Source organism: Myxocyprinus asiaticus, chromosome 17 (assembly GCF_019703515.2).
Source record: "Myxocyprinus asiaticus isolate MX2 ecotype Aquarium Trade chromosome 17, UBuf_Myxa_2, whole genome shotgun sequence".
NCBI classification, from domain to species: Eukaryota; Metazoa; Chordata; class Actinopteri; order Cypriniformes; family Catostomidae; genus Myxocyprinus; species Myxocyprinus asiaticus.
Genome location: NC_059360.1, coordinates 45,697,010 through 45,723,923, shown reverse-complemented (window position 1 = coordinate 45,723,923; position 26,914 = coordinate 45,697,010). Strand labels below are relative to the sequence as shown.

The following is a 26,914-nucleotide window of genomic DNA, read 5'->3' as shown; positions in this document are numbered from 1 at the left end:
ATCAAAAATTACTTTTTTCAAATAGTGATGGTGCTTTTTTTTTACATCAGTAATGTCCTGAATATACTTTGTGATGAGTTGAATACCACTTTGGTGAGTAAAAGTACAAAGTACCAATATTCTTCTCCCTTTCTGTATTTCCCAAAAAGTTGAAAGTGAAAATGTTTTTGGAAAAAGTGTACAATAGCTATTACCATGTTGATGGTCCATTTACATTTATGCATTTGGCAGACACTTTTATCCAAAGTGACTTACAGTGCCCTTGTTACAGGGACAATCCCCCAGGAGCAACCTGGAGTTAAGTGCCTTGCTCAAGGACACAATTGTGGTGGCTGTGGGGATCAAACCAACAACCTTCTACTTACCAGTTTAGTGCTTTAGTCCACTATGCACTGCACCACACCAACCATTTGTTGAAGTAGTTCCTGACTTTATCAATGACAACGAAGTTTAAACTCACACAGACGCACAAGACTAGAGGCTGCAGTATAAACTTTATTTGTGAATGTGTGACAAAAGGACATTCAGATGAGCCTTTTTAATCAACTGACTGCATATCTTTGTCTCTAAGTTCTTGGTGCTCTTCAGACAGTGTGTCTGTGATGGGGCCCATCTCCTCTGTAAAGTTCTGCTCAAGTTCAGCATCGCCCGTTGTAGCCTGTTGCCCATCTTGAGGGGTGTCTGTGCCATCAGAAAATCCACAGCTGTTTGAGTCCTCACAATCCTCTAGTGTCAAGTGGCGTCGGATAGTAAAATCTGCCGCTATCTCTTGTAGCCGAGCTTTCTCAGCCTTCAGATTGGCGAGCTCTTTGGCCAAAGGCATTGCATCTACAGGGGACATACTGGTTGGTTGTTTGGGGGTGTCTTGGGTGACCATTTCTGTTGTGGCTGCCACCTCCTCTTTAATTACTGTAATTTCCTCTGTGGCTTCTGTAACGCCCTTGTTCTCAGTAGGGACCTGCTCGGTTGCAACTGTGGCATCGACTCCAGACTGTTGGGAACCTTGGAGCTTCTGTTGCAAGGTTTTCCTCTCATCCTGAAGAGCTCTACAGAGATTCTCCAATTTCTGGTTCTTCAGGGTGAAGTGTTCAAACTCCTTCTCCTTCAGTGCTTTCTGCATAAGAGAACACAATGTACCAAACATTGAGATTTACGACACTTTCACACTATAGGGCTGTTTTTAACACTTGGATGGATTGCTTGGATTGCTACAGGTAAACATTATCTGATGCGACATTAAAATGAGTTATCAATAACTACAAGCGTCATTCTATGAATAGAATCCACATGAGATCAGATAAAGAAGCTGTTTATCCACTTGGTGATCATTTAAAATAATATGTATGCAGTAGATAATGTGTTGTTTGTCATGTTCACATGCTGCATTCATGGTGCTAATGCTAAAGCTAACACAATCTATGTGGCCATAATATATTATTGTATTTTACAGACTTTTGTAGACTTAATCTTAAAATAATCACATGAAATTTGCATGACATTGTCTTTGCAAACGATCATACAGATGTAGTTAAGTTTGCACCAGCTTGGCAACTCTGCACTCCACTGTGTTCATGTTGAATGATCTCAAATGAATGAAGATATGAACCAAAAAATATTTTGCCATCAAAATAGGTGGAGCACCTTGTCAAACCAGAGACTATTTAGCCCAAAACAGAGCACTTGTATGAATGAATGGAAGAAATTGCAATGACCAATATGGCAGATGTAGAAAAGGAAGTCCCACCTTACAGGTAAATTAGGCAAGTGAGAGTTCCCAAGATGGCCTTCGAGTGAACTAACTTGCCTTGAAAGGGATTTTGGTCAAACCCACTAATGGCATGGATCAATGGGAGTTAAAATGTGTTTAACATCCGGTACAAAGTTTTCCTGAAAGTTTGCGCTGGCAAGCTGATTTCAACCACCAACTGAACTCAATAGCACCTTCTTTCTTTTTGGGCAAATGTTGTTTACAATGACGTCATACTCGTTCTTTCTTCAAATTCACTATATACTGTATACAAGTATTTTGATGCCACATTAATACAATATGAAGAGCCCTTTGTGAGAGGGGAAAGGAGGTTGGAATCAAACTCGGTTTTGGACCAAGGAATTGAACAAAGTGTGAAAACAGCCTCATAGACATTGTGTTGATTATATGGCTCCATATCGACTATTAAGACTGTTGAATACCAAATGAATACATGATACTTACATCTGTAACCATATCAACAAGAGCTTTGTTGCAGCCATCGAAACGGGATTTCCAAGCCATCGCCTCTTTCTCAAGCTTTTTCATCCTCTTGGCCATCTGTAAGACAAAGCAACGTATTATGATGTATATCACGTACTTTATGCTAAAACAGAGGGTTAAAGCTTTTATTATATTTGTCTGTTGGTTTTTGATTATTTCAAAGGAAAGTATTAAAAGGTTTGAAGGGGAAATGATTCAACCTATGAATCACCTCTATGATTTAACCATTGCTACTGTAAAATGATTAGAATTGTGATGGGGATGTGCACACCTTGTCCATGTCCTGCTTGAAGCTAGCATACACACCATTACTCTTAGATACCGTTCCTTGGAATTCATCAAACTTCTCAGAATATACAGCAAGCTAAAGGACAAAAAGGTTGTTAGTTTCTGAACAATTGTGATTTATGGAAAACTATAGATGTGTACTATACACTGTAAAAATTTAAATATACACGAGGCACCATTTGGAGTTCCTCAGTTGCAACACTGGCAGAACCCTCTGGAGATCCTCCAGACATCCTTTCAGGTACATTGAGAAACTTATTCTTAGTACCTGAAAGAACTCTAAAGGACTCTAAGGACTGTCAGTGGTTCCTTAAGTTACCCCAGTGGTTCTCAAAGTGTGGGGTGCGCCCCGGTGGGGGGGGGGCATGGAGATATTGCAAGGGGGGCGCGGAAGACTGACCCATCCTCAAATCTCGTTAACTTTCACACATTCAACATAAACAGTGAAAATACACATAAGAACCGATGTTCACAATTGATTTTCCTGTGCCTTTTCTCCTGCCTTGTTTAAACTTTCGCCTGGCACCGCAGCATGTTCAGTGCACGCAGCTCTTGACAGCCCAAAGCGTTGATGTCAGGTGCGCTCACGTAAACAAGGTCATTCTTGCGTGCACGGCAGTTTCAAATGAGTGAAGAGGTGAATTACAACTTAAATTTCTGTTGCTCACACAACACTAACATATGGCTTCGGAAGAACTGAAATCTAAGGCACCAGAGTTATGGGTGACTTTAATGGTGCTTTTTTCAGTGCTTGGACAGCCACAAACATGATCCTCTCTTCCCTCAATCTTGTGTTTCACGGATGAAAAAAGAAAGTTTTTCTTGTTTCAAAGGGGAGGCGTGACCTGAAAAAATTGAGAACAACTGAGTTATCCCACCATTAGTGAAAGGCTTCGAGGCTTCGAAGTTCCTTAAGGACATAAAAGGTATATTTGATGGCTTTTAAAGGATACCTGGAGGATTTCCAGAGGGTTGCGCCAGAGTGACAGCTGAGGAACCCCAAATGGTGCTTCAAGTATCTTTTAATTTTTACAGTATAGGATGCAAATTTACCTGGGTCTTCATGTCAGTCTCCTGTTCTTTTAGAAGTTTCACATGTATTTTAGCTTCTGCAGTCTGCTTCAATAACTGGAGAATAAAACATACGGCTCTGTCAATATACTGTATATAACAATGAATATTTAATACTGATAAACGAAAATAAGTAAACAGTCACATAACAGATGCTTTTATGTAAAGCAACAGAAGTACTCTTGTTGCACAATGGGAGAGATCAGTGCTTACATCTTGCAAGGCTCAAACCAGCAATTTTCCATTTTCTAACGCTTTTCATGTTTTAACACATTTCACACATTTAATTAGCTGAGAATATGCAACTCACATGCTCCTTCTCCCGTTTGTGTCGCTCTTCTGAGTCTTTCAGCATCAAGTTGGCCTGTGTGAGTTTTGTCTCCAGTAATTTCTGCTGCAGGTCTCTGTGTTTGAACACTTTTTCAAGATTCTGCATAAAGGACAAAAACGCAAAATCTCAACAACGATGACGATACTGAATGTACACTTGTGATGATCACAAAATTTTAGGTCAAACTGTGGCTACTTCCTGTGACTTTCTCGTACCGCCTCTCGTTGGTCATATTTAGAAATGAGATCCTTGAGTTTCTCAGCCAGGTCACTGTTCTCTTGGCACAGTTTGTTGTTACGACTGCTGTGCTCCTCGATTTGGGCCTGGATGTCTGTGAGGGTGCTCTGGAAATGCGTGGTGATTTCCTTCCTCTTCAGTTCATCTTCACGGCACCTCTGTAGAGTTTCCTCCTGCACACATGTCAAGGCATCAAAGATTTGTAGTTTGAGAAACAATTGGCAAAAATAGACAAATTGAGGTTTCGCACCTTTAATGTCTTGTTGTGTCTTTGCAGCTCCCTGCACAGGCCTTCTAGTTTACTGCGGGCCAGTACGGCTCTGCTGTGTTCACTCTGCAGCTGGTCTTTCTCTTTCAACACCTGGAGAAGTTTCTTCTGCAGAACCTTCAACTGTTTCTGATCTGAGCGATGCTCCTCCAACTGCAGTACATAATACAGTTATGATCTCTTTTCTGTATAAATGTATACAGTATATGGAAAATCACACTTTATAAACCCAGATGAAAAGACTAGCTTACAGAAGCATGCATTTCCATGCTGGTTTATGCTAGTCTTTGCAGCTGGTGGACTATCATAGTCATGCTGCTCATCAGCACAATGTTTCTAGTGGAGCTGCTTGACCAAGGTAACTTAAACCTTGTGTTGTGTTCGTTTGTGCTAACACATTTTGTGTTCCCAATCAAAAAAGACCAGCCTACTAAGATTGTTAATAAATCTCTAATATTGCATATATTTTCCAAAGATTTTGCATTAGATCTTTTTGTCAACTTCTTTTTTTAAACATATTTAAAACATTTATTTTTTGTATTTTTTTTCATAGAAGGATTCATTGAACTGAGCTTATACTGAGTGGGGGGCATTCCCTGTGGACAAAATTTATAATTATAATAATAATAATAATAATAATAATAATAATGAAATAAATTAATACCCACTTGCTTAATCTAAACAATAGGTGTTATTTTAATGCTTGAATCTTGACTTTACAATGAATATAACTGATCCTACCAATTCTTCAATAATGCTTTTTAATTTGCTGACAAATTAGAACTGTTTTGTTCTCATAATTTGTTATCACAACAATTATTTTCAGAGTTGGTAAAGCCATAGAAAAGATGAGATAGCCATGTGTTATATATCATTGGAAAGGTCTCAGTTGGTAAAATGCAATGAGCAAATTTGTTTCACTCAGAGGCCAGACGGCAGTGAATATATGAAAGTGTATGAAATTCCCACAGACATATAACAAACAGGAGTGTCTATTTGTCACATTTTTCCTTATTATTTCCTGAAACATAAATATAGCACAGACAATGACAAATCGTAACTTACAGCAGACTATCCCGATTCAAACAAGCCCAAACACAACATAATATGATAAGTAGATCTTAAAATATACCTCAAAGAGTGTACATGGAAAGACGATGCACAAAAGGGTGCACTGTGTGTGTGTGTTTATGTGTGGATCGGCCACTTTATGCCGACTCACTGACGAGCGGCAGCATCCATCAGACAGTTAACTCCACTGATGGTTAGGTTTAGGTTTGGGGTTTGCATTGGGGGGATACAGTTTATAAAATATTCTCTTCACTGTATTACATCCTGTAACAACCAAAAACAACTCGATTTGCAACTCACTTTTGGCACCCCTCTGTGGACATTTCACTCAGAAAATGGAGCTCGCATGAGCCCATACGCCCAACAACAGTTACCTCTTTTGCCACTGGGGGCAGTGTTTTGAATTTTGCTGAGTACGGACCGATTTTAGCTGAAGAAAAGTCAACTTACTCTTTCCGATTGTCAGGTTTGGAACAACATGAGGGTGAGTAAATGATGACAGAAAGAACTATCCCTTTTAGCAGCATAACAGAATACCATGATAGGGACCAGCATTTAAAAAACAACATTTTGTATGCCGGCGATCAGCTATGCTGTAATTTTCAGCAGTGTTACTTGCTTTTTTATGTAGTTATTTGAATTTGCATTGAAGGCAAAACATCTCTCATAACCTTTGTGGCGTATTGCAGTTATGTTGTACATACCAGTTCAGCATGTTTTTTAATGAGAGCCTCCAGTTTCTGCTCAGGGGTTCCAAGTTTATTCAGGCTTTGCATGAGCTGCATGGCTTCCTTCCCTGTTATTATTGAGACAATATACATCGGTCACACAGTTTGATAGTATGAAGAGAAAAACTAAACGTTTTTAAGAGTAAAGTCATATTTTTAAGTGATATAAATACAGCAACCTGGACTTCAGGACACAATGATGAGAGTTCATCTATAAACCAAAATCTATAGAGTGAGATACCTGAAGGCTGATATAGTGCTGATATGCATATAGAGGTAGACAGAATATATCTGTTTTACCGATTAATAAGTGCCGATGGTTGGTTTTTGGAACTATCGGTTATCGGCAAATATCAGCACCGATAGTTGCTGGTATCAATAAACGTCATCTGGTAAAATATATACATATAAACTCTTAATCTGGTATAGCTATAAAAAGGTTAATTTGGTGAATACTTAAATATAGAGCACTGTTAGACAGGCAAGTTTCTGTAAATTAAAAATAACAGTCCCGGGTGTTGTTTATAGTTGAAAGTCCCGTGTTATGCACCTAATCTTAATTTTTCTGCTTATTATTTAGATTTTGGTTGCACAACAAACCACCTTAGTTATCGGTATCAGCAAAATCCACTATCGGTCGACCTCTAACGCATAATATGATGCCTGTAATCTGAATGGCCACAAATTGGTCTGTCAATGCCTACAACCTTTCAGTTACCAACTGTGATCTTTATCCAATTGACTACACACAATGTTTTGATTTTTAGCTTGTTTGACATTGTTTAATTGGTAGAAGAATAATGGGATTCGAAACATGACATGAAATTGGCCAGATCCAATCCCACGTCTCCCACATGAGCACCATATCTCAATACTTCATGTGTACTAACTGCTATACCATGACTCTGACTGCTAGTAGTTTTTTTGACATTGTAGAGAGAAAAAAAAATCTCTTTAAAAAAAGAAATCAGCTTTGTTTGCTTTGTAAGTGTGACTCACCAAGACTTTTTAACATCTTCTTCTCCAGCTTCTGGTCTTTGGCTTTGCCTGCTTCTTTCCCGTCTGTGACGACCTCTTCCTCCACATCCTCAGGCTCACCGGGCTGTTCAGTCACCTGATAGGTGCTGATAATGTCCTCCAGCTGCTGATCCAGATCATCAGTGAGGTCTTGGGTGACATCAGCCTTGGGGTCACCATTAGTAGGTTGGGAACAGATCTCCATTCTGATGAAATTCTACTGTTAAGACCAATCAGAGTTAGTCAAGCAGGATAGGAGCCAAGGCAAGTCAAATTTATTTGTATAGTGTTTTTCACAATACACATTGTTTCAAAATAGCTTTACAGTGGGTCATGCCTTAATGTCTTCACTTCACAGCTTTATAGAAATCATGCCTTATTATCTATAAGCCTTTGACTGTGGCAAAGAAAAAAAACCCAAAATTTAGTTAGAAGAGAGGAAAAGCCTTGAGAGGAACAAGACTCAGCTGGGGGAGCCAGTCCTCCTAACATGTATCACGTGTCCAGGGATAAAGATCTGATCATGGCTTTGATCAGCATTCACGATTTGATAATGTGGTGTTGATTTTTAACACTGTGTCATGGTCATTTATATATATATATATGAAATTTTGGCATTGATTTTGAAAATATGACTGATCAGGCAAAAAAACTGTCTTTTATTTAAGGATAGTGATCATATGAAGCAATTTATCATCACAAAGTTGTCTGGCTCCTTTTTAAATCATAATGATAACAGAAATCACCCAAAAGGCCCTGATCAAAAGTTTACATACCCTTGAATGTTTGGCCTTGTTACAGACACACAAGGTGACACACACAGGTTTAAATTTCAATTAAAGGTTAATTTCCCACACCTGTGGCTTTTTAAATTGCAATTAGTGTCTGTGTATAAATAGTCAATGAGTTTGTTAGCTCTCACGTGGATGCACTGAGCAGGCTAGATACTGAGCCATGGGGAGCAGAAAAGAACTGTCAAAAGACCTGCGTAACAAGGTAATGGAACTTTATAAAGATGGAAAAGGATATAAAAAGATATCCAAAGCCTTGAAAATGCCAGTCAGTACTGTTCAATCTCTTATTAAGAAGTGGAAAATTCGGGGATCTCTTGATACCAATCCAAGGTCAGGTAGACCAAGAAAGATTTCAGCCACAACTGCCAGAAGAATTGTTTGGGATACAAAGAAAAACCCACAGGTAACCTCAGGAGAAATACAGGCTGCTCTGGAAAAAGACGGTGTGGTTGTTTCAAGGAGCACAATACGACGATACTTGAACAAAAATGAGCTGCATGGTCGAGTTGCCAGAAAGAAGCCTTTACTGTGCCAATGCCACAAAAAAGCCCGGTTACAATATGCCTGACAACACCTTGACATGCCTCACAGCTTCTGGCACACTGTAATTTGGAGTGACGAGACCAAAATAGAGCTTTATGGCCACAACCATAGGCGCTATGTTTGGAGAGGGGTCAACAAGGCCTATAGTGAAAAGAATACCATCCCCACTGTGAAGCATGGTGGTGGCTCACTGATGTTTTGGGGGTGTGTGAGCTCTAAAGGCACGGGGAATCTTGTGAAAATTGATGGCAAGATGAATGCAGCATGTTATCAGAAAATACTGGCAGACAATTTGCATTCTTCTGCCTGAAAGCTGCACATGGGACGCTCTTGGACTTTCCAGCACGACAATGACCCTAAGCACAAGGATAAGTTGACCCTCCAGTGGTTACAGCAGAAAAAGGTGAAGGTTCTGGAGTGGCCATCACAGTCTCCTGACCTTAATATCATCAAGCCACTCTGGGGAGATCTCAAACGTGCAGTTCATGCAAGATGACCAAAGACTTTGCATGACCTGGAGGCATTTTGCCAAGACGAATGGGCAGCTATACCACCTGCAAGAATTTGGGGCCTCATAGACAACTATTACAAAAGACTACACGCTGTCATTGATGCTAAATGGGGCAATACACAGTATTAAGAACTAAGGGTATGCAGACTTTTGAACAGGGGTCATTTCATTTTTGTCATCGTTGCCATGTTTTGTTTTATGATTGTGCCATTCTGTTATAACCTACAGTTGAATATGAATCCCATAAGAAATAAAAGAAATGTGTTTTGCCTGCTCACTCATGTTTTCTTTAAAAATATATATATATAATAATATATATTACCAATTAACATTAACATAAACTACATAAACATTTTTGGAAAAACTCAATTGGTCTCTAAAATGTTTGGCATGATGGTAATGACATGCAACTGAATTGACATGATTTGTATTTTATTTTATTTTTTTTACTTTTTTTTTTAAAATATATAAATTTACTAGGTGACATTAAATAGACTGAAATTCTGCTAAAATTCACCTTTTAACACTTTCAACTGAGAGTGTAAGTATTACCCTGGTGACCACCAGAGGTCGCTAGTATGTTTATTGTTCACTTTGTGTCTTTCGTTTGATTATGGGTTTTGTAGTTCTTTCCTTTTCTTTGTTCATTGGTTCTTGTGTTCATTTGTCCTAGGTGTTCCTTGTTTGCTTATTAGTCCTTGTGTATTTAATCCCTCTGTTCCGCTGTGTTCTTTGTCAGTTCTTATCTATTCACGGCTGGAATGATTTGTTCTGTTTGCATGTTTTTTAGTTTCTTGTATTTAGTTTTTGGAGTTTTAATTAAAACTTATATTTGTTTTTAATAGCATTTTTCATACTGTCCCAACTTTTTGGGAATTGGGGTTGTATGTGTGTGTGTGTATATATATCTATATATATAGATATATATACACACACACACAGGCAGGGTTGGGGAGTAACGGAATACATTTAACAAGATTACGTGTTTAAAATACAAAATATAAGTAACTGTATTCCACTACAGTTACAATTTAAATCATTATAATTAGAATACAGTTACATTCAAAAAGTATTTTGATTACTGAAGAGATTACTTTGCATTTTATTGTCATTTGTTTCATTTAATATTTAGTCCTTTCAGATGGAAAACATTTATCCATATAAATGATGCGATCCAAAGTGCATTTGAACAGCAGTGAAACACTTTCTTATGATGTGTTACATTCATACGAGCAGACAGAGAAGTAAGTTTGAAGTAAGTTTGGAGCAGAAGAAATAGAAATAAACCTTGTGTAAATTGTCAGCTTTACGCTAAGATAAAATGCTATTTCTAGTCATTTTACATGCACATGTTACCAGACACGATTATATTTTTTTATCAAGAAAATTCACGTTAGATCATAATTTATTTTTTTCTAGTAAGACCTTTGATATTAGGGCAAAAATCATATTCTTGATAATAATTTTTGAATTGTTTTCCTGTAAAAATATCAAAAAATCCTTAAAACAAGATCAGTTTGATTTATCTTGTTTTAGAAACAACACTGCATAAGATATTTAGGTTTTTCAGAGAATGTATTTTTAACATGTGTATTTTGTCTTACTGTACTGGCAGAGTTTTTATAGTCAAAACAAGTGAAAAAAATCTACCAGTGCTGAAGAAGTAATCCAAAGTATTTAGAATACGTTACTGACCTTGAGTAATCTAACGGAATACGTTACAAATGACATTTTACAGCATGTACTCTGTAATCTGTAGTGGAATACATTTCAAAAGTAACCCTCCCAACCCTGTATATATGTATATTAGTACGTGTGTATATTATATATATATATATATATATATATATATATATATATATATATATATATATATATATATATATAATAGATATATATACACACACAACCCCAATTCCAAAATAGTTTAGCGTACATTTAATGTCCATTAATGATAATTATATATTTTCTAACCATAATTTAGGCCTGTATGAGGGTGTGTGTGCCCTCGTGCATGTGTGTGCGTGTATGCGTGATGATTAGGGATTAAGGGACATTTAATTGGTTTTACAAAATTAACTAGATATTGTTCCTTCACAAGTTAAAACAGAGATCTTCTTTCGCAAATGGTGTCATTGTATTTTGTGAAATAAGCAGGATATTGTTTTTTTTAACTATGGTTTATTTTATTTTTTTATTATTTTTTTTTACATTTCAAATAGCAAGAATGCTGCTTTTGACATCCTTCAAGGTAAAGGATGGAGTTTTGCATAATATCTCAGATTTATGATAGAAATTTGTGTGCTGAAAATATCACATGAATGCCTGCAAAAATATACAATTCTTAAAATTATTTTTAAAGAATTAATGCACATATGTCAGAATAGACAAATGAACCCTTAATTATGTGTGTTACTTGAAATGTAGCATTTAATCAGTGTCTGCTGTTTGTCCATAATATAGCTGACAAACTCACTAGGGAAAACATCCTTTCCCTTGCTTATAATATCAAAAAGGTGTTCACTGCTTAAGCTTTGCAACTAGCAGATATGTTATATTGAAAACAAATAACTTAAACCCACAGTCTAAACTAATAATCATCCATAGGCCTATGTTTAAAAGTGCACACATTACAAGTCAAATAAGATCAAAATGTTGAAAGGATTGCTTTTATTTTCTCTTCTAATTATTCATAAGGTGGTCTACAGGTCTACAGTCTGGGGTTGTTTATCCCTTGAGCAATGAAGTGACTATTTTCCCTGTTCATCTGGTTAAATTTAGCCTCTCTGTCTGGACCAGGGGCGTAGATTCCAGGGGGGATGGGGGGAGGTAACCTCCCCCATAATCAAAACAAGCAAGTACAACCCCCCCCCCCCCCCACCCAATATATATACCATGGTCAATAGAAACATGTAAATGCATCACGCTGCTACCCCTCGAAACCCCCCACCCCCCAGTGTTAAACCAAATCTACGTCCTTGGTCTGGACTGATAACTCCTCCTTTACAGGCATGGCACCTGTTCATGGCCTGAAGTCTATTTCAAGAGACTCTTAATATGGTCAACTTATCTGTTTATCCTCAGCACGTCTTGAAAGTAATGATTGTTCAGATTATATGTTTTATAATTACATAACACATTTAGAAAAAAATACATCCACAAAAAAATTTAATAAATAAATGTTGTTTTGCCTTTCAGTTGACCTACACGAAACATTAATTCATATCACTGTATTTTCCGTTTGTCTTTACAGGCACTGATATTTTCAGATATTCAACAGACACACAAGGCCTTAACACAGATTGAGTTAAAAGTACAATTACATACTATATGAGAACAAGCTTTTCGCCTGCTGGACACATATTGATATATATTTACCTTTCTGGTGCAGCAACATACAGTCAAGCGAATTCACATTAAGAAAATGAAAATGCAGTGGAGATATTCAGTAAAGTTCAGGAGGAGAATTGAGGAAACACTTACCAGCAGGAGCACTGAGAGAGTGTGTAGAGGAGTGAGAAATACTCTGAATGGCTGTCAGGGCAAAAGAGAGCAGCTGTGAGGGGCAGACCTCAAAATAATTTGGAGAGCTGACTGGACTGAGGAGATCATTTCAACTCATTGCTTTGCAGCAAACATATAAAGCGAACATTATTACAGATATGTAATGAACTCATATCATTGTAATAATTGTATAGCTATGAACATTTATGTATTTATGTTGGTTTTGTGTCATACTTTTGTTTAATCGTCTAATCTGTCAAATCTAACAAATCTAAAGTCTATTGGCTTTCTGACACCATGTACTGTGCATGTGCTTACATTATTGTAAACAATAGGATTGGTCTATATCGGGCTACTGTTTAAAATGGAATAAATAAGCCATTTACATTTATGCATTTGGCAGATGCTTTTATCCAAAGCAACTTACAGTGCACTTATTACAGGGACAATCCCCTCAGAGCAACTCAGAGTTAAGTGCCTTGCTCAAGGACACAATGGTGGTGGCTGTGGATTGAACCAGCAACCTTCTGATTATCAGTTATGTGCTTTAGCCCACTACGCCACCACCACTCATAAGCCCTATATTATCTGCATGGGGGGGGTTGGGGTGTATATTGCATACAAATAAAAGTTTTATTGCTTATTTTTTCCAATTTAAACAGTAGCCTACACTTTTTTTTATTATAACAGTATTATGTGGGTCTATTCTGACCGATATTAAACGCAGATAATAGTTTCATGGCTTTTTTTTTTTTTTTGCATTTAAAGAGTAGCCTAAATTTCTTTTTTATTATTGTATTGGTTTAATTTGATCGATATTAAATGGTGATAATAGTATCAGGCCTTATTTTTCTATTTTAAACAGTAGCCTAAACTGTTTTTTATTATCATATCGGTCTGATTTGACCGATATTGAATGCAAACAATAGTATCAGAGCTTATTTTTTCAATTTAAAGAGTAGCCTAAACATTTTTATTATCACAGTATTATGTGGGACTGATTTGACTGATATTAAATGGATATAATAGTATCAGGGCTTATTTTTTCCATTTAAAGAGTAGCCTTTTTTTATTATCATTTCGGCTGATTTGACCAATATTGAATGCAGATAATAGTGTCGAGGCTTATTTTTTCCAAATTAAACAGTAGTTTAAACTTTATTATTATTACAGTATTATATCGGTCTGATTTGACAGATATTAAAATGCAGATAATTATGGCAAGCCGATTTTGCCTTTAATGCATCCAGTGTTACTTCTTGTAATTGTATTTGTACTAGTAATATTTCAATTAAAGAGCTCTACAATATATTTTTTACTAGTAAGAATGCAATTGCAAAGCTCTACAATTGAATTACAGAGCTCTGCAATGGCATTTCACTAGTAAAAATTCCAATTAAAGAGATCTACAATTGATTTTGTACTAGTAAGAATTATAATTACAGAGCTCAACGATTGCATTCTTACTAGTAAAAACTTGTATTCATTAGATGCAAAAAAGAAGCGAATACACCCATTTTCCTTTCCAAATCCCACCTGAGGTAGGCTACATTTCAAAATAAAGGCCATGTGTGACATGGTATGATATTATGTGAAATATTTATACAAGCTTATACAGCAAACATATTGATTGCATTCACATAGTGTCAGAATTATCAAGAATATCGGAATAATATTTAATCACTATACTAATTCACCTCTGTATACTCTTGAAAAAAGTTCAAAGACATTTTTCACATGTCAGTAACTCATGTGGTCCACTGTGGTCTGTAACATCTACAGTATAGTTTTTACAAACCTGCCAGTCAGAAACTAGTGGATTTTGTCCCGAAAATGATGAAAACTGTATTAGTATTTTTTATTGTATTTTTTTTATCAAAATGTTTTGAATGTAAATGTGTAGATTATGTAAACATTTGCAATGAGTACAGAGATGTACATGCAAAACAGTAGAAAGACGAGTAATTTTAAATGTTTTTCTGATTATTCTTTTTTCATTTACCCTGGCATTGTTTTTCCTTCATTCACAAGTTGTGCCTATTGTATGAAATACCTGACAAAAATATTTTTTATAACAGAATTTGTAATGATTTTAATCTTTTAAATAAATGTATATTAATATATGATAGAATATAATATATAATCATATACTGTATATTCATAATACAGTTTGTGCCCCCCCATATACATATTTATATACATTTTCCCACCTGACAATTTATACAAGCCAGATGAATATGAATATGCATGAGGCTCCATTACCATAATGAGATGGCACTGAATAGAGAGCTCTACAATGCAATTTTAACTAGTAAGAACCACTATTGTAGAGCCCTAAAATTACATTTATACTAGTAAACATTTATTACAAGTAAGAATTCCGTTTACAGAGCTCTGCAATTGCATTTTTACTCGTAAGAATTGCAATTAAAGAGTCCTACAATTACATTCCTACTAGTAAGAATTCCAGTTACAGAGCTCTGCAATGAGAGGGATGACGTAAGCTCGTTGGTAATGGTGCGCTTCCTGACTCCTCCTCCACGTGACACATGACCTTACCAACGAGCTTACGTCATCCCTCTCATGAGCGCACATCACAGAGATGTACCGAAGCAAACATTTGTAGTTAAAAACTATATAAGTATTGTTTTGTTTCTAAAAATAATCAACCGTTTGCATTCAGAAGAACTTTATCTGTTGACTGGAGTTGTGTTGATTATTTTGATGCACCCTAAATATGCATTTTGGACCGTCAAAAAATGGAGTACATTCACTTGCATTGTTTAGAGGACGAGGCCTGAAATGAAATCCTAAAAGTCTTAAATTCTGTTTTGATGAAGAAACAAACTCAGATGCATCTTGGATGGCCTGAGGGTGAGAAAATTATCAGCAAATATTCATTTTTGGGTGAACTATTCCTTTAATGCAACTTTTTACCGTAACAATTCAATTAGAGAGCTCTGTAATTGGAATACTTACTAATAACAATTAAATTGTAGAGATCTCTAATTTGAATTTTCACTGGTAACAATTGAATTGTTGAGCTCTCTAACTGGAATTCTTACTAGTAAAAATGCATTTATGACGAGTAACGCTGGGAACATTAAAAGATAATTTGGCCTTCCATAGATAATAGTATCAGGGCTTATTTTTTCCATTTAAAGAGTAGCCTTTTTTTTTATTATCGTATCGATCTGATTTGACCGATATTGATCGCAGATAATAGTGTCAAGGCTTATTTATTTATTTATTTTTCAAATTTAAAAGCCTAAACTTTTTATCATTTTTATGTGGGTCTATTTTGACCGATATTGAATGCAGATAATAGTTTTAGGGCTTATTTCTTCCTACTTAAACAGTAGCCTAAAATTCTCAACTTTCCTTTTACCAGGATATAAAAGTACTAAACTTTTCTGTCTTGCATTAAAATGTTTCAGTGTTCTTTTGAACTTGAAGCATGTCAAATTCTAGATCGGAGATTTCACTGTGAACGCTTTTCTTTTAAAACAACAAAGAGATATAGATTTGTAATATTGGTCATCATATCAAAATTATATATGGGCTATTATTATCGGCTATATAATATTCATAAAAAAGTCCTATATTGGTGCATCCATGTAAAGAATGTCACATTTGTCACACTGTTTAACTGACAAATTAATATATAAAGGAGCTTGTGTTTGTGTTGTAGTTCTTCAATGAAGCCTGCCTTGAAGCATTTTAGAATTCAAATTAAATTTAAGAAAGACAAAATAAGTAGGTACTTCACTTTGTACTCATGAATAAAATATAACCTTAACCACACCTTAAATTCAGTGACAATAAACACCCATTTTGGGAGAATAGAAAAATAATAGTCACTCACAAAAGTCACACATTTATGTCATTGTATCAATAATTTGTTTGTCTGTTACCTTACACTCATATAGATTTTACAAGGGTCATTTTTCTGTCAAATTTGCCATATATAATTAAATTAATGGGGAGTTAATATAAAAAAACATATATAAAATAAGAATGAGGTTACATGTTAGATAAAACAGTTTGTAAAAGTGTATGTGTACATGCATACACTTTAAAGTTCTTCATTATCCAATACAAAACCATTTAACCAATGCAGCATAGATATTTTGGCCATGCCTCCATTAATCTCAGTGTGAAAAGACCTTTTGATAGTGTCTATAGGCAGAGCACGGCATATTTTCAGGATCGCACAGTATGGCTCTCTGTTTGCATCAGATTACATGGCACTCTGTAAAAACCACATGGATAAATGTTGACAACAGCTTTTGACAATCTTTGTTGAGAGTTGGGACAAGCACTCAAGAGAGTCATTATAAAGTCTGATTAAATGAGGAGGACAAACAACTCTCCACTTGGACTCCGGCTGGTAAGATTACACCAAGAATGCTGTAAAATATAATCAAATTGATGCTTTTGTTTATTATTTGCACAACTATGTTACCATCAGTGATATTTAAAATGTTAAAAATGCAAGAATATATATATATATATATATATATATATATATATATATATATATATATGCAACATGCAAAAAGTTTAGTTACTGTATATTAATAAGCTATGTTTTAAAACTTTAATTAGTGCCTGATTTGTTCATTTTCAAGAAACAACTGATGCAATTGTTTTTTACTTCCATCTCTTATATGGTATTTAATAATCTCACTTTATGCCTTAAATGCATTGTATTTTTGTTGGCTGTTCTCCCACAATGTGTCAAAGGCTTGTTGTTTTGCTGACGTAGTTGAATGGGGATTATGTGTAGACCACATGTCCAATCCTTTTGTTTTTCCTTTTTTGTTGTCTTTCTGTACCCCCTGGGTAAATTGATGAAGGTAGAGCAAATGAAAGGGAAATATGCATTGATGGGAGCTTTTGCTCCATTGCAAAAGGTCAACAGGCACACCAGAGTTTGAACCGATGTTCATCAGGAGGCAACAGGTCTGCAATGAGGGCCAGACATCACTTTGTAGTAGAACTTAAAGAACAAAGACATTACCATGTCCTTAAACTACATAAAGAACTTCTATGAGGGATGTGTAAGTAAGACAGAACTGCTGTGTCTCTTTTGGTTTGTAATATAGCAGGGGACTTTTCATTTTCATTTTAATATTCTGTTTTATTGCTTTTGGTGGCAAAATCAAGAACACAAATTTATGGGGCCTGGGTAGCTCAGCAAGTAAAGATGCTGATTGCCACACCTGGAGTCATGAGTTCGAATCCAGGGCGTGCTGAGTGACTCCAGTCAGGCTTCCTAAGCAACCAACTGGCCTGGTTGCTAGGGTGGGTAGAGTCACATTGGGTTAACCTCCTCATGGTTGCTATAATGTGTGATTTTTTTTTTTACTTAGCACCTATAAATTTTATGTTGTCACCCTATTTTTTTAACCCTTAGGAAAATTAACAATGGTTTTACTGTATAATATTGACTGTAGTGTAGAATGTAGTATGGTTAAATTTATGGTTACTATGGTTTTACTACAAATATTATGGTTTAATTATGGTTACTGTTGTAAAACCATGTTTAATTTTCTTAGGTAATGTCACCCTAAATAAATATAACTATCAAGTTAATGTTATTGAATTTTGCAATCAGAACTGAGTGCAGAATATAAATAATATCATCCGATTGTTATGTATCTAAAAATATTTTCTTCTATAAATAGCTTTGATGTAGTTAGCTAATTTTTGTTTTTAGCTTGTAGCTTGGGAGGCTACAGTTTCAAAGTACAGCTTCCCCAACACTGCTTTCATGTATATAAATGCATTATTTCCAGCATTGCACTTTAAAAAAAAAAAAACCATATCAGTCAAATACTACTTCAAACTCATGGTTTGTTTATTGAACTAAACTGATATTCAAAAAGAAAAAATGAACAGATTTTGGGGAAAAAATGACAGATTGTCTAGAGAAAACATTATTTACTTTCAAATAGAGTTACATTGTACAGAAGCCCTGAACCGCAAGGTGAAAAGAAAAATAACTCTATATGCCTTCCTGAGCCTATTTCTTACAATTTTATTTTCTCTTTCTCTCTGAAAAAAATGTTCTCTCTTAAAAATGCAACTCTCATGTGTGCCTTTTGAGGAGAGAAAAAAATTCATAGAGGAAAACAAATTATATAGAGAAAAACATTTCAGAGAGAGAGAAAAAATGTAGAAAAAACATTTCAGACAGGAAATAAATTCAGATAAAAAAAATTAGAGAGAGGAAAAAAAAACATTTTTAGAGAAAAAAATTCAGAGAGAGAGAAGAAAAAAATTTAGAAAAAAATTCAGATTGAAAAAAAAATTCAGAGAGAGATAAAAAAAAAAAAAAACATTTTTAGACAGGAGAAAAAATTAAAAGAGAAAAAAGAGAGAAACAAAATGTAGCACATAGGCTCAGGAAGGCACTAAGACACCTGAACACAATTTTTTAATTTGCGGTTTGGGGCTTCCATAACATCACTGCTGTTTTGTTATTGGCAAAGCTGTGTTGTTTGATTTGGTCTTTTCTAGCTCCGGCCTCCAACTGTGATTGGTCAGTTCCATACCCTGTTTTTTGGCTCTGTGCGCATGTTCTTCCTGGGTGTTCTGGGGTTTGCAGTTTATGGGAATGAGGCCCTTCACTTTAGCTGTGATCCTGACAGACGAGAGCTCAACCTCTTCTGTTATAATCAGTTTAGACCTGTGACGCCCCAGGTACTGTTTACAAATCTTACATTAGTGATATTATGCTTTATATTTTTCAAAAGGTCAATTACACAAATGCTTGTTTTTGTATGTTGGTTAAAAACCCTCTTAAAAAAAAACCTCTTAAATTAGAATATTTTTTGTGAATTATATGCTCCAAACTAAAAGTCCAATATCTAAATAAGTAAACCCAATAAAACCACACTGGTAGCCTATAAATTATGACAAGGATCGAGTTTTGAGTGTTTAAAGGACAAGAGTGCTTTTATAAACGTCAGATCAGGGCATGTTCTCACATATTTCTTGGGGCAAGTTTTCACATGTGTTTTATATGTTGTTGTACACTGTATGTGATTGTATACTGTTTCATGAATTGATTTGTGCTTAGTAATTGTTTTACTGTTTAAACTGAACTTGAAATAGGTTATTTAAAGGCAGGTTCCCATTGTGACAACTTCCCTTATATGTGTGACAACATCAAGGTGTGTTCAATGAACTGTATCCTGGGCAATGACAGTGGAAATGTTCAATAGCTTCTATATAGTCAAGACTTTAAAGTATGTGTTTATTGAGAAATTGATTTTCAAAAGTAAACTTACCTCGAACAATATTCACAAGTGTGAGAGCAAGCCCCAGTCTTCCAGATCTCATCTGCATTTTTCTTCTTTCAGGTGTTTTGGGCTCTTCAGCTAGTGACTGTGCTCGTTCCAGGAGCTGTGTTCCATCTTTATGCAGCCTATAAAAACATTGACCAAGAGGATATTCTGGAACAACCAACATACACTGTGTTCTACATCATTTCTGTCCTCTTGCGAATCGTCCTGGAGGTGGCAGCATTCTGGCTTCAGAGTCGTCTCTTTGGATTCCTGGTTCATTCGTTGTACTTCTGTGATGCCAGTTCACTGGAGAAAGCATTCAACTTGACCAAGTGTATGGTGCCCGAGCACTTCGAAAAGACCATCTTCCTCAGTGCAATGTATATTTTCACCATTATCACCCTGATTTTGTGTATGGCTGAGATTTTTGAAATACTCTGCAGAAGGCTGGGCTATCTAGCAAACCAATGACAACCATGAACCATGAATAATTTCGTAATTTCCATCCATTCAGGTTTTGTCGCATTATTCTGTGCCTCAGGCAGAATGATATGCTGTGAAATGCAGAAATAAGCCTTTGTAAATATTTTGGACATTAATAAGCTTTGAACTATATTCTTCTGTTCATTTTATCTTTTTCTGATCACTGCAATGCTGACTGTGATCATTGTCTTTTAATGCTCTTGTCATGAAACTTAGCCCTTCTTGTTTTATGTATTTTTGTAGAAGTGTGTTTAATTACAAATATTAAACTATTTAAACCTTAACTAGCCAATCTCTCATGACCTCACATAAACAGTGGGGTCAAAATGTCTGAGACCGCATTGAAAATCTGAGATTATTTTCAATTAAATGTAGAAAACATAATAAAAAGTTATAGTATGGACTATTTATAATTAAATTTATATTAATTAGAAAGTAATGCAAAATAGAAGCGTTGGCACAAGTGGTCTCAGACCTGGATCACACTGCAAATCACATCACAAAAAATATTGACACTGTAAAATGAAAAAAAAAAAAAACAATTCTGAGAGAGTAAATTACATAATTATGTGATAAATAATCAATTAAAAAGTTGACCCTGTTTTGTCAGGATCAAATACTTATTGATTTATGAATAATATTTCATTTTGAGGTAAGAACATTGTCAACACGTTTATATAATATACTTTAATGTCATTGTTTTAGAGTAAAACAAATACAAAATCAGCTGCTTTTATAGGCAAAAACAGAAATATCATGAATTCATATTTGATGACCATGTATCTGTCTGTAAGATAAATAACACAATGTTGTAGTTTCTAAAACGCCATAAATTCAAACTAGGTACCTTAAAATCTTTAATATGTAATACTGTAAACATGACATGAAAGTTCTTTCAATATAAACTTTTTAATCCTCAGACTATTAATATAAATACCATACACTGAAAGGGGATGTTATACCAGTTGCTACTTCATTTGATATGCATATGTTTAATATCAGATAGCACTTATACCCTCTTAAAGACATTTAAAATGACATAAGCTAAAAATGCGTACATTCAAACAGTCAGACAAGTTCAAGACCCCTCGATGGCAAGAAAAAAACATATACTATTAACTTTTTTTTTTAAATGTTTTTTTTTTTTTACTAAAACTAAACTCTCTTTAAAAGTAATTACAGTACATGATAGCAATTGTGTGTGTGTGTGTGTGTGTGTGTGTACATACACACATGTATACCTGTGTGTGTAACACATACATAGTTGTTCACATACAGTATGTGCACATATAGTGACTGGAATGTTGTGCCATATGATTAATCAATCAACAATCATCACCTAAAATGATTAAAAATAGCTCCAATATTGATGACACTGCATTCAGTCTATCGACTCGCTAGACAGTGCTTCAAATTGTCACTATAATTCATAATACTTAACACTTTTTAGATAATAATATGATGTCAAATGCAGATCTATATTAAAATGCCTTGTAATGACATTTTGTTGCTTAAGTGCCGAAAAATCTAACGACTACAGAAGGAAACGAGATATGATACATTTAGAAAAATACTAAGTGGTAGAGAAGGTTTAACCAAAAGGATTGTTTAAATAATTTACATCCACACTTTACAGTTCATTATCTTGAATGCATACTGTATAATGCAGTTAAGTTATGAAGGTGCCAATAAGAATATACAACAGCATACAAGCCAATATCAAGCAGAGATTAATGCAATATGCAAACTTTAACGTTCGTAATAAGTGCAATCTCAAAAGCAACCACAATGCCTCATATTAGTTCTTAATAACTTAATAACCACCACTATTTTTAAGATAAGTGCATAAACAGGGTACATCTAATGACTTTCTCTCATTGAGAAATATGCAAACATCTTAAAGGCACAAGCAGAAGTCAATGAAGACAGTTTCAGTACAAATGGTGATCAGTGTTTTGTTTTGAGTTATACTTGAGACATAATGATGCATATGACTTCCTGAAGAAAATGTTTACATTTTCCTGGAAAAGCAGTTTTAGATCTGCAATTGAAATAGTTTCATTAAATATTTGATTTAGTATTTTTTGCATGTATTGTTGTAAATATCATCTTCATGTATAATTTGTACACCATGTATAGTTGAGATTTGTATGGCAGGTACAGAGAATATGGCATGCGAACTGAAATGAACATAAATATGAAATGCCGTGCATATTCTGTGTATTATTTTTAACCAAAACTCCAGAGTCTTGGTCAGGCTCCCAAAACATAGTCCATGCAAATACGTAAACGCAGATGCTTCGAGCCATATGCCAGCTGAATTTTGTGCACTGTTGCATTCCTGAATTCAAGTACATGTTGCATTCTCAGCATTGTCACAAGGGACGCTACAACAGGCAGTAGCGTAAAATTGTCTCCTCCGAGGGTCAGTTTTCTCTTTAAGATCATTGTGCAAAGGGGCCTCAGTTTGTTCCTGGGAGGCAGCAGATGCCCTTACTCTGCCCCCACCCTAATCCTAACTATATGGAGCCTGTAAGGCTGAGTTCCCTGCAAGGAACAACCAGAGGCACATTTCTCCCATCGTGACTACTGTCATGGTGGAGCAATAGAAAATATGGCTGTGCAAGTTAGTAAGTCGATATGTTTCTAGTAAGTTACCTGAAAAACAACACATCTGATTTAATGGCACAGAGATTTGAAGGTAACTCTATCACCCCCTTGAGTACTGAGGTTTGTTACTGCCACCGAGCAATGCAAGAACGCACATTACGTTCAACAGAACCACACTTTTGCAATGAGCTAACCAAGCATTTGCAGTTGCGTATTTGCATAGAGTATGATTCTGGCTTTAGCTTGATTTCAGCTTTTGAATGTGTTTGTACAGCGCTAAAAATCAACTTTTAGGAGGTTTATCGGTGGCATCTTCTGTTGTTATTCTGAGGGACGCAATAGCTTTTGCACAGATGTAGACACTCTCCTCCTTTTTATCGTCTTTGCTAGGAGGTCCAGGGCGAGAGGTTTCGGTGTCTCCATCGTAGGTCACTCTAGGATCTGGCACAGGTGCTGAGATCTGGCTGGAACTAGCCATCTCTGATATGTTCTCCTGCTGAAGTGATGGGAGTAAATTTCTCTCCTGAGCAGCACCAGATGTCGATGGAGATGGCATCCTTAAGCCCCCAATAGGGATCATTGGAACAGGTTTTGGTACCTGTCCTTGAGAGTGCAAAGGCAAATGACTGAAGATGTCAGGCTGCAGGGTAGTGGACAGATCTTTGCTGCTGCATAGGCCAACAGGAACATACAGATTCAGAGGAGTACCTTCTCGATCCTGAAAAATAAGGAATGTGTAGATTATTATGCTGTTTATTATATATAACTAAGTAATGGCCTATTCACAAAAAGCCAGCATGATAAAACCAGTGGCTGCTGGTCAGAGGAGGCAAGGAAGGCAAAGCCTCCTCAAGAATATGTTCAAAATGAACGTTGTTTTAATCAGTTTACCTACTAACATACACAACTCAGATGCCTTTAATGAAAAATATGTTTTTCTATTTATTTTTCTTTCATGCATAGTAGAAATGTGAGTTTCTATTACTGTATGAATCGATATGAATGCCAGAGGAGGCTGACGGCATACAGCCTCCTCTCATTAGTAAACTGACCAATCAAAATGGATATTCAAATGGTGCAACGTCATCTGCTTCCATTCAAAAAACGTAAAAAAAAAAACTAACAAAAAAAAAAACAAACAGAGTCAAAATGAAATTTGCCTCTTTCCGTGTTCATAACCAATCATTATCAGAGGTAACCATTCAAGCCAATTAGCTTTAAATATCATGTTTATGCTTCATCACGTCTGCTTGTGGATAACGTGAAAGGTAAAGAGAAACTTTCAAAATATGGCAAAATATAGGTGGAATAAAAGTTATTGGAAGATCAGAAAATATGTGAAAGTCTGAAAGACATGATCATATATTTAATTGACGCAGTGAAGCAGTGGAGGATGGAGTTCATCTACACATACAGTACAGTAGCTATTAGGTGAGTAGATGTTACTGTACATGGAATGGGGCCTCCATTAATTTATAAATGTTTGCATTGATCTTAGTCATTAGCTGGCGCTGCATCATTTGTTCCGTTTGTTTGTTATATTTACAAGCGCTGAGTTGGTGATCAGAAAGAGTTTAACACATCTGTAGTTATCAAGACTATTTTAAGATATCAGGGAGAGGATATCATATGTGTACGGGAGCATAATTACCAGCAAAAACATATCATAATATATGATATTTAGACCCACTGCAATCTTTTATTGGCTTTATCTTTCTATACTAATTTGTATACAGTATTTGCCTCCTCTGAAAATTCTGTCACAAACTGCCACTGGATAAAACATGCACAACAAATTTGAACTATATAGGTAAAGTTTGTCAAGACAAACTTTAATGTTGGCATGAAAGTCTTGTTTTAAATTTCAAACAAGTTTTAAAAGTTTGATGGTTACACAGATTTTACAGAAAGAAAATAGTTAGCTAGCTAGCTAGATAGTCCGACAGACTGTCACAAAGGGACTAAGTATACTGCCCCATGTCAAAAGAATCAACCCCCATGTCTCTACAGTATTCTGGTGCTGGTGCTGGCTCCTCACACTTAAGGACTGTGACACGTTTAGTGGATGTAGCTTGAATGTTTTAGGATGAGTTTCAGTCAGAGATTTTGATCTTGGTCCAGGGATTATGAAAAAAAAACTGTAGAATAACAGTATGATGGATTTTTCAAGCCAACATCAAAACAAAACTGCATTTTTATAAATGTCTTTACACCAAGCCCAAAGTAATACGATGATCTGTAATTTTGTATTGTAAGTGCTGCAAGTGACAAAGAAATTACAGACTTCGCTTTTAATTGAAAGCAAATCTACACATTCAAAAGCAAAAAGTTACGTTGAAAGCATACCATTTTCGTCTCTGATTGCATTCCGATGATTGGTCTAAGGGTAGAGCTTTGATATCTAATACTTCTTCCCTGATCCATGTGGGCCCTGTGCTGGTAAGACCCCCTAAGCGGGGACAAGGCCCTGAGCACCCCTTTTTGATGACCTAGTGGAGACTGCGCTCGCTGACCTGATGGGTCGGCCCCAGTAGGGATCAGCCTTACAGGTGAGAGCTGGCAAATAGGTGAGAAATCCTCTCTGAAACTCAGATCTCTCCTCGGAGAAACAGCCCTCAAAGGAGATGAATCACAGCTTGACAACAGATGATGTTGTGGTGACAGGTCTCCTCGTGGACATATGTTCCTCTGAAGAGGTAAGTCCCAGCATGGCGACAGCAGCTGAGGTGGGCAGAGCTCAAAAAAGGTACTCGATTGCTCCAAGGTCAGATCATCCTCAATACTCGAAGAGGAGACTTCAAGCTGTTCCTTAGGTAGATTGCGGCTAGTGTCCATGTGTTTCATGAGACAGCTAGACAGACATGGCTTGTTGACTGCATAGGGCTGAGGACTTGTGCTTCTGGACAGCATTTTTGGTGTAAAATCACCATCGCATTCATCATCTTCCTCATCGTCTGGCTCATCTCCATCCTCATCAGAGTCCTCCGCATCTGAGAACTGATGTTTGAGGGTTGTTTCCATTGGCCTGATATCTAAGGACTTCAGGATGTCATCTACACAAGCAGTAAGAGCAGAAAATGATATTATCTTAGCTATATGACCAAAGTAGTTATTAAAGCTAAAATATCGTACAGGAAAATTAGGCACTGTAACGTTTGATAACGTTTCACCTCTGCTTTCCTACTAAAAAATTTAAAATACAGCGACGCTACCACCTGGCGACTAAGAAATGTAGTTAAACTATTAGCTTTGATATTTGAAGCGATAATAATGCCCAGCATTGCAGATAAATTAAAGTTCCTACCTGCATCCTCTGTATTATCCATGGCTGTGGGTGATACTCCAAGTTCAAGGCATTTTTTCATGTGAGCTTTTGACTTCATATGCTTGGTGAGATTACCTAAATAAAGAGACATGTTATTATTCAATCTTAGCGCAACAGATTTTCTCATTAATCTTTCTTGATATTATATGAATGTTGTAAAACAAACCTTTAGTTTTAAAGGCAAAGTTGCAGTACTTGCAGATGTAGGGTCTCACATCCGTGTGAGTTCGTATGTGTTTCTTGAGCATGCTTGGCTTCTTGCAACGAATACCACATTCTTCACAAATATATTTTCCCCGACCACGGCCCCTCACGTACACATAGTCCTCATTTGACTTATACCTGACAGAGATAAACCAACAGAAGAAACACTTTTATCAGGATGCAATCGTTTACAGTTGCTAACATTATAAGACTACACTATCTTACCCTCCTTCAAAAATCTTTACACGGGCTGGTTCGGGTTGTCGTATGGAGGAAGCAATGTCCTCTCGTAAATATTTGCTTCTCTGGCTAATGTCTCTTAATTTCACTTCATGTTTTGTATCTTCCTCTCTGTATTCCAGAGTTACCTGAAACATCACAAC

General features: G+C 36.0%; 3 protein-coding genes across 7 annotated transcripts in view; 1 reads left to right on the top strand and 2 right to left on the bottom strand.

The window, feature by feature from the left end:
- Positions 1–461: 461 nt before the first annotated feature.
- Positions 462–26,914, bottom strand: part of LOC127455327 (beta-taxilin-like) — a 102,285-nt gene continuing 75,832 nt past the window's right edge. The window contains exons 1-10 of one of the 3 annotated variants that reach the window (XM_051723122.1): positions 12,594–12,673; positions 7,245–7,482; positions 6,222–6,313; positions 4,429–4,599; positions 4,157–4,351; positions 3,921–4,040; positions 3,593–3,667; positions 2,523–2,615; positions 2,213–2,308; positions 462–1,114 (exon numbers count right to left, since the gene is read on the bottom strand). In XM_051723122.1, coding sequence (XP_051579082.1) covers positions 539–1,114; positions 2,213–2,308; positions 2,523–2,615; positions 3,593–3,667; positions 3,921–4,040; positions 4,157–4,351; positions 4,429–4,599; positions 6,222–6,313; positions 7,245–7,467 — 1,641 coding nt within the window. In that variant the 5' untranslated portion in view covers positions 7,468–7,482; positions 12,594–12,673 and the 3' untranslated portion in view covers positions 462–538. Of the gene's footprint in view, positions 1,115–2,212; positions 2,309–2,522; positions 2,616–3,592; positions 3,668–3,920; positions 4,041–4,156; positions 4,352–4,428; positions 4,600–6,221; positions 6,314–7,244; positions 7,483–12,593; positions 12,674–26,914 lie in introns of those variants that run through there. The other 2 variants (XM_051723124.1, XM_051723123.1) reach the window with 2 other exon arrangements.
- On the top strand, positions 16,868–20,845 carry LOC127455335 (gap junction epsilon-1 protein-like). Of its 3 annotated transcripts, none has more exons than XM_051723138.1 (3): positions 16,868–17,004; positions 19,140–19,322; positions 19,985–20,845. In XM_051723138.1, exons 1-3 carry the CDS (start codon positions 16,966–16,968, stop codon positions 20,378–20,380), a joined length of 618 nt encoding a protein of 205 aa, XP_051579098.1. In that variant the 5' UTR covers positions 16,868–16,965; the 3' UTR covers positions 20,381–20,845. The 3 variants fall into 3 exon arrangements, with proteins under 3 accessions (XP_051579098.1, XP_051579099.1, XP_051579097.1); XM_051723139.1 differs by lacking the exon at positions 16,868–17,004 and adding an exon at positions 17,577–17,677 and having other exon boundaries at positions 19,228–19,322; XM_051723137.1 differs by lacking the exon at positions 16,868–17,004 and adding an exon at positions 17,585–17,677.
- Positions 20,976–26,914, bottom strand: part of LOC127455321 (transcription factor HIVEP2-like) — a 29,564-nt gene continuing 23,625 nt past the window's right edge. The window contains exons 4-8 of the mRNA XM_051723110.1: positions 26,757–26,899; positions 26,494–26,669; positions 26,307–26,402; positions 25,349–26,055; positions 20,976–23,720 (exon numbers count right to left, since the gene is read on the bottom strand). Of these exons, the coding sequence (XP_051579070.1) occupies positions 23,286–23,720; positions 25,349–26,055; positions 26,307–26,402; positions 26,494–26,669; positions 26,757–26,899 (1,557 nt within the window). The 3' untranslated portion in view covers positions 20,976–23,285. The remainder of the gene's footprint in view (positions 23,721–25,348; positions 26,056–26,306; positions 26,403–26,493; positions 26,670–26,756; positions 26,900–26,914) is intronic.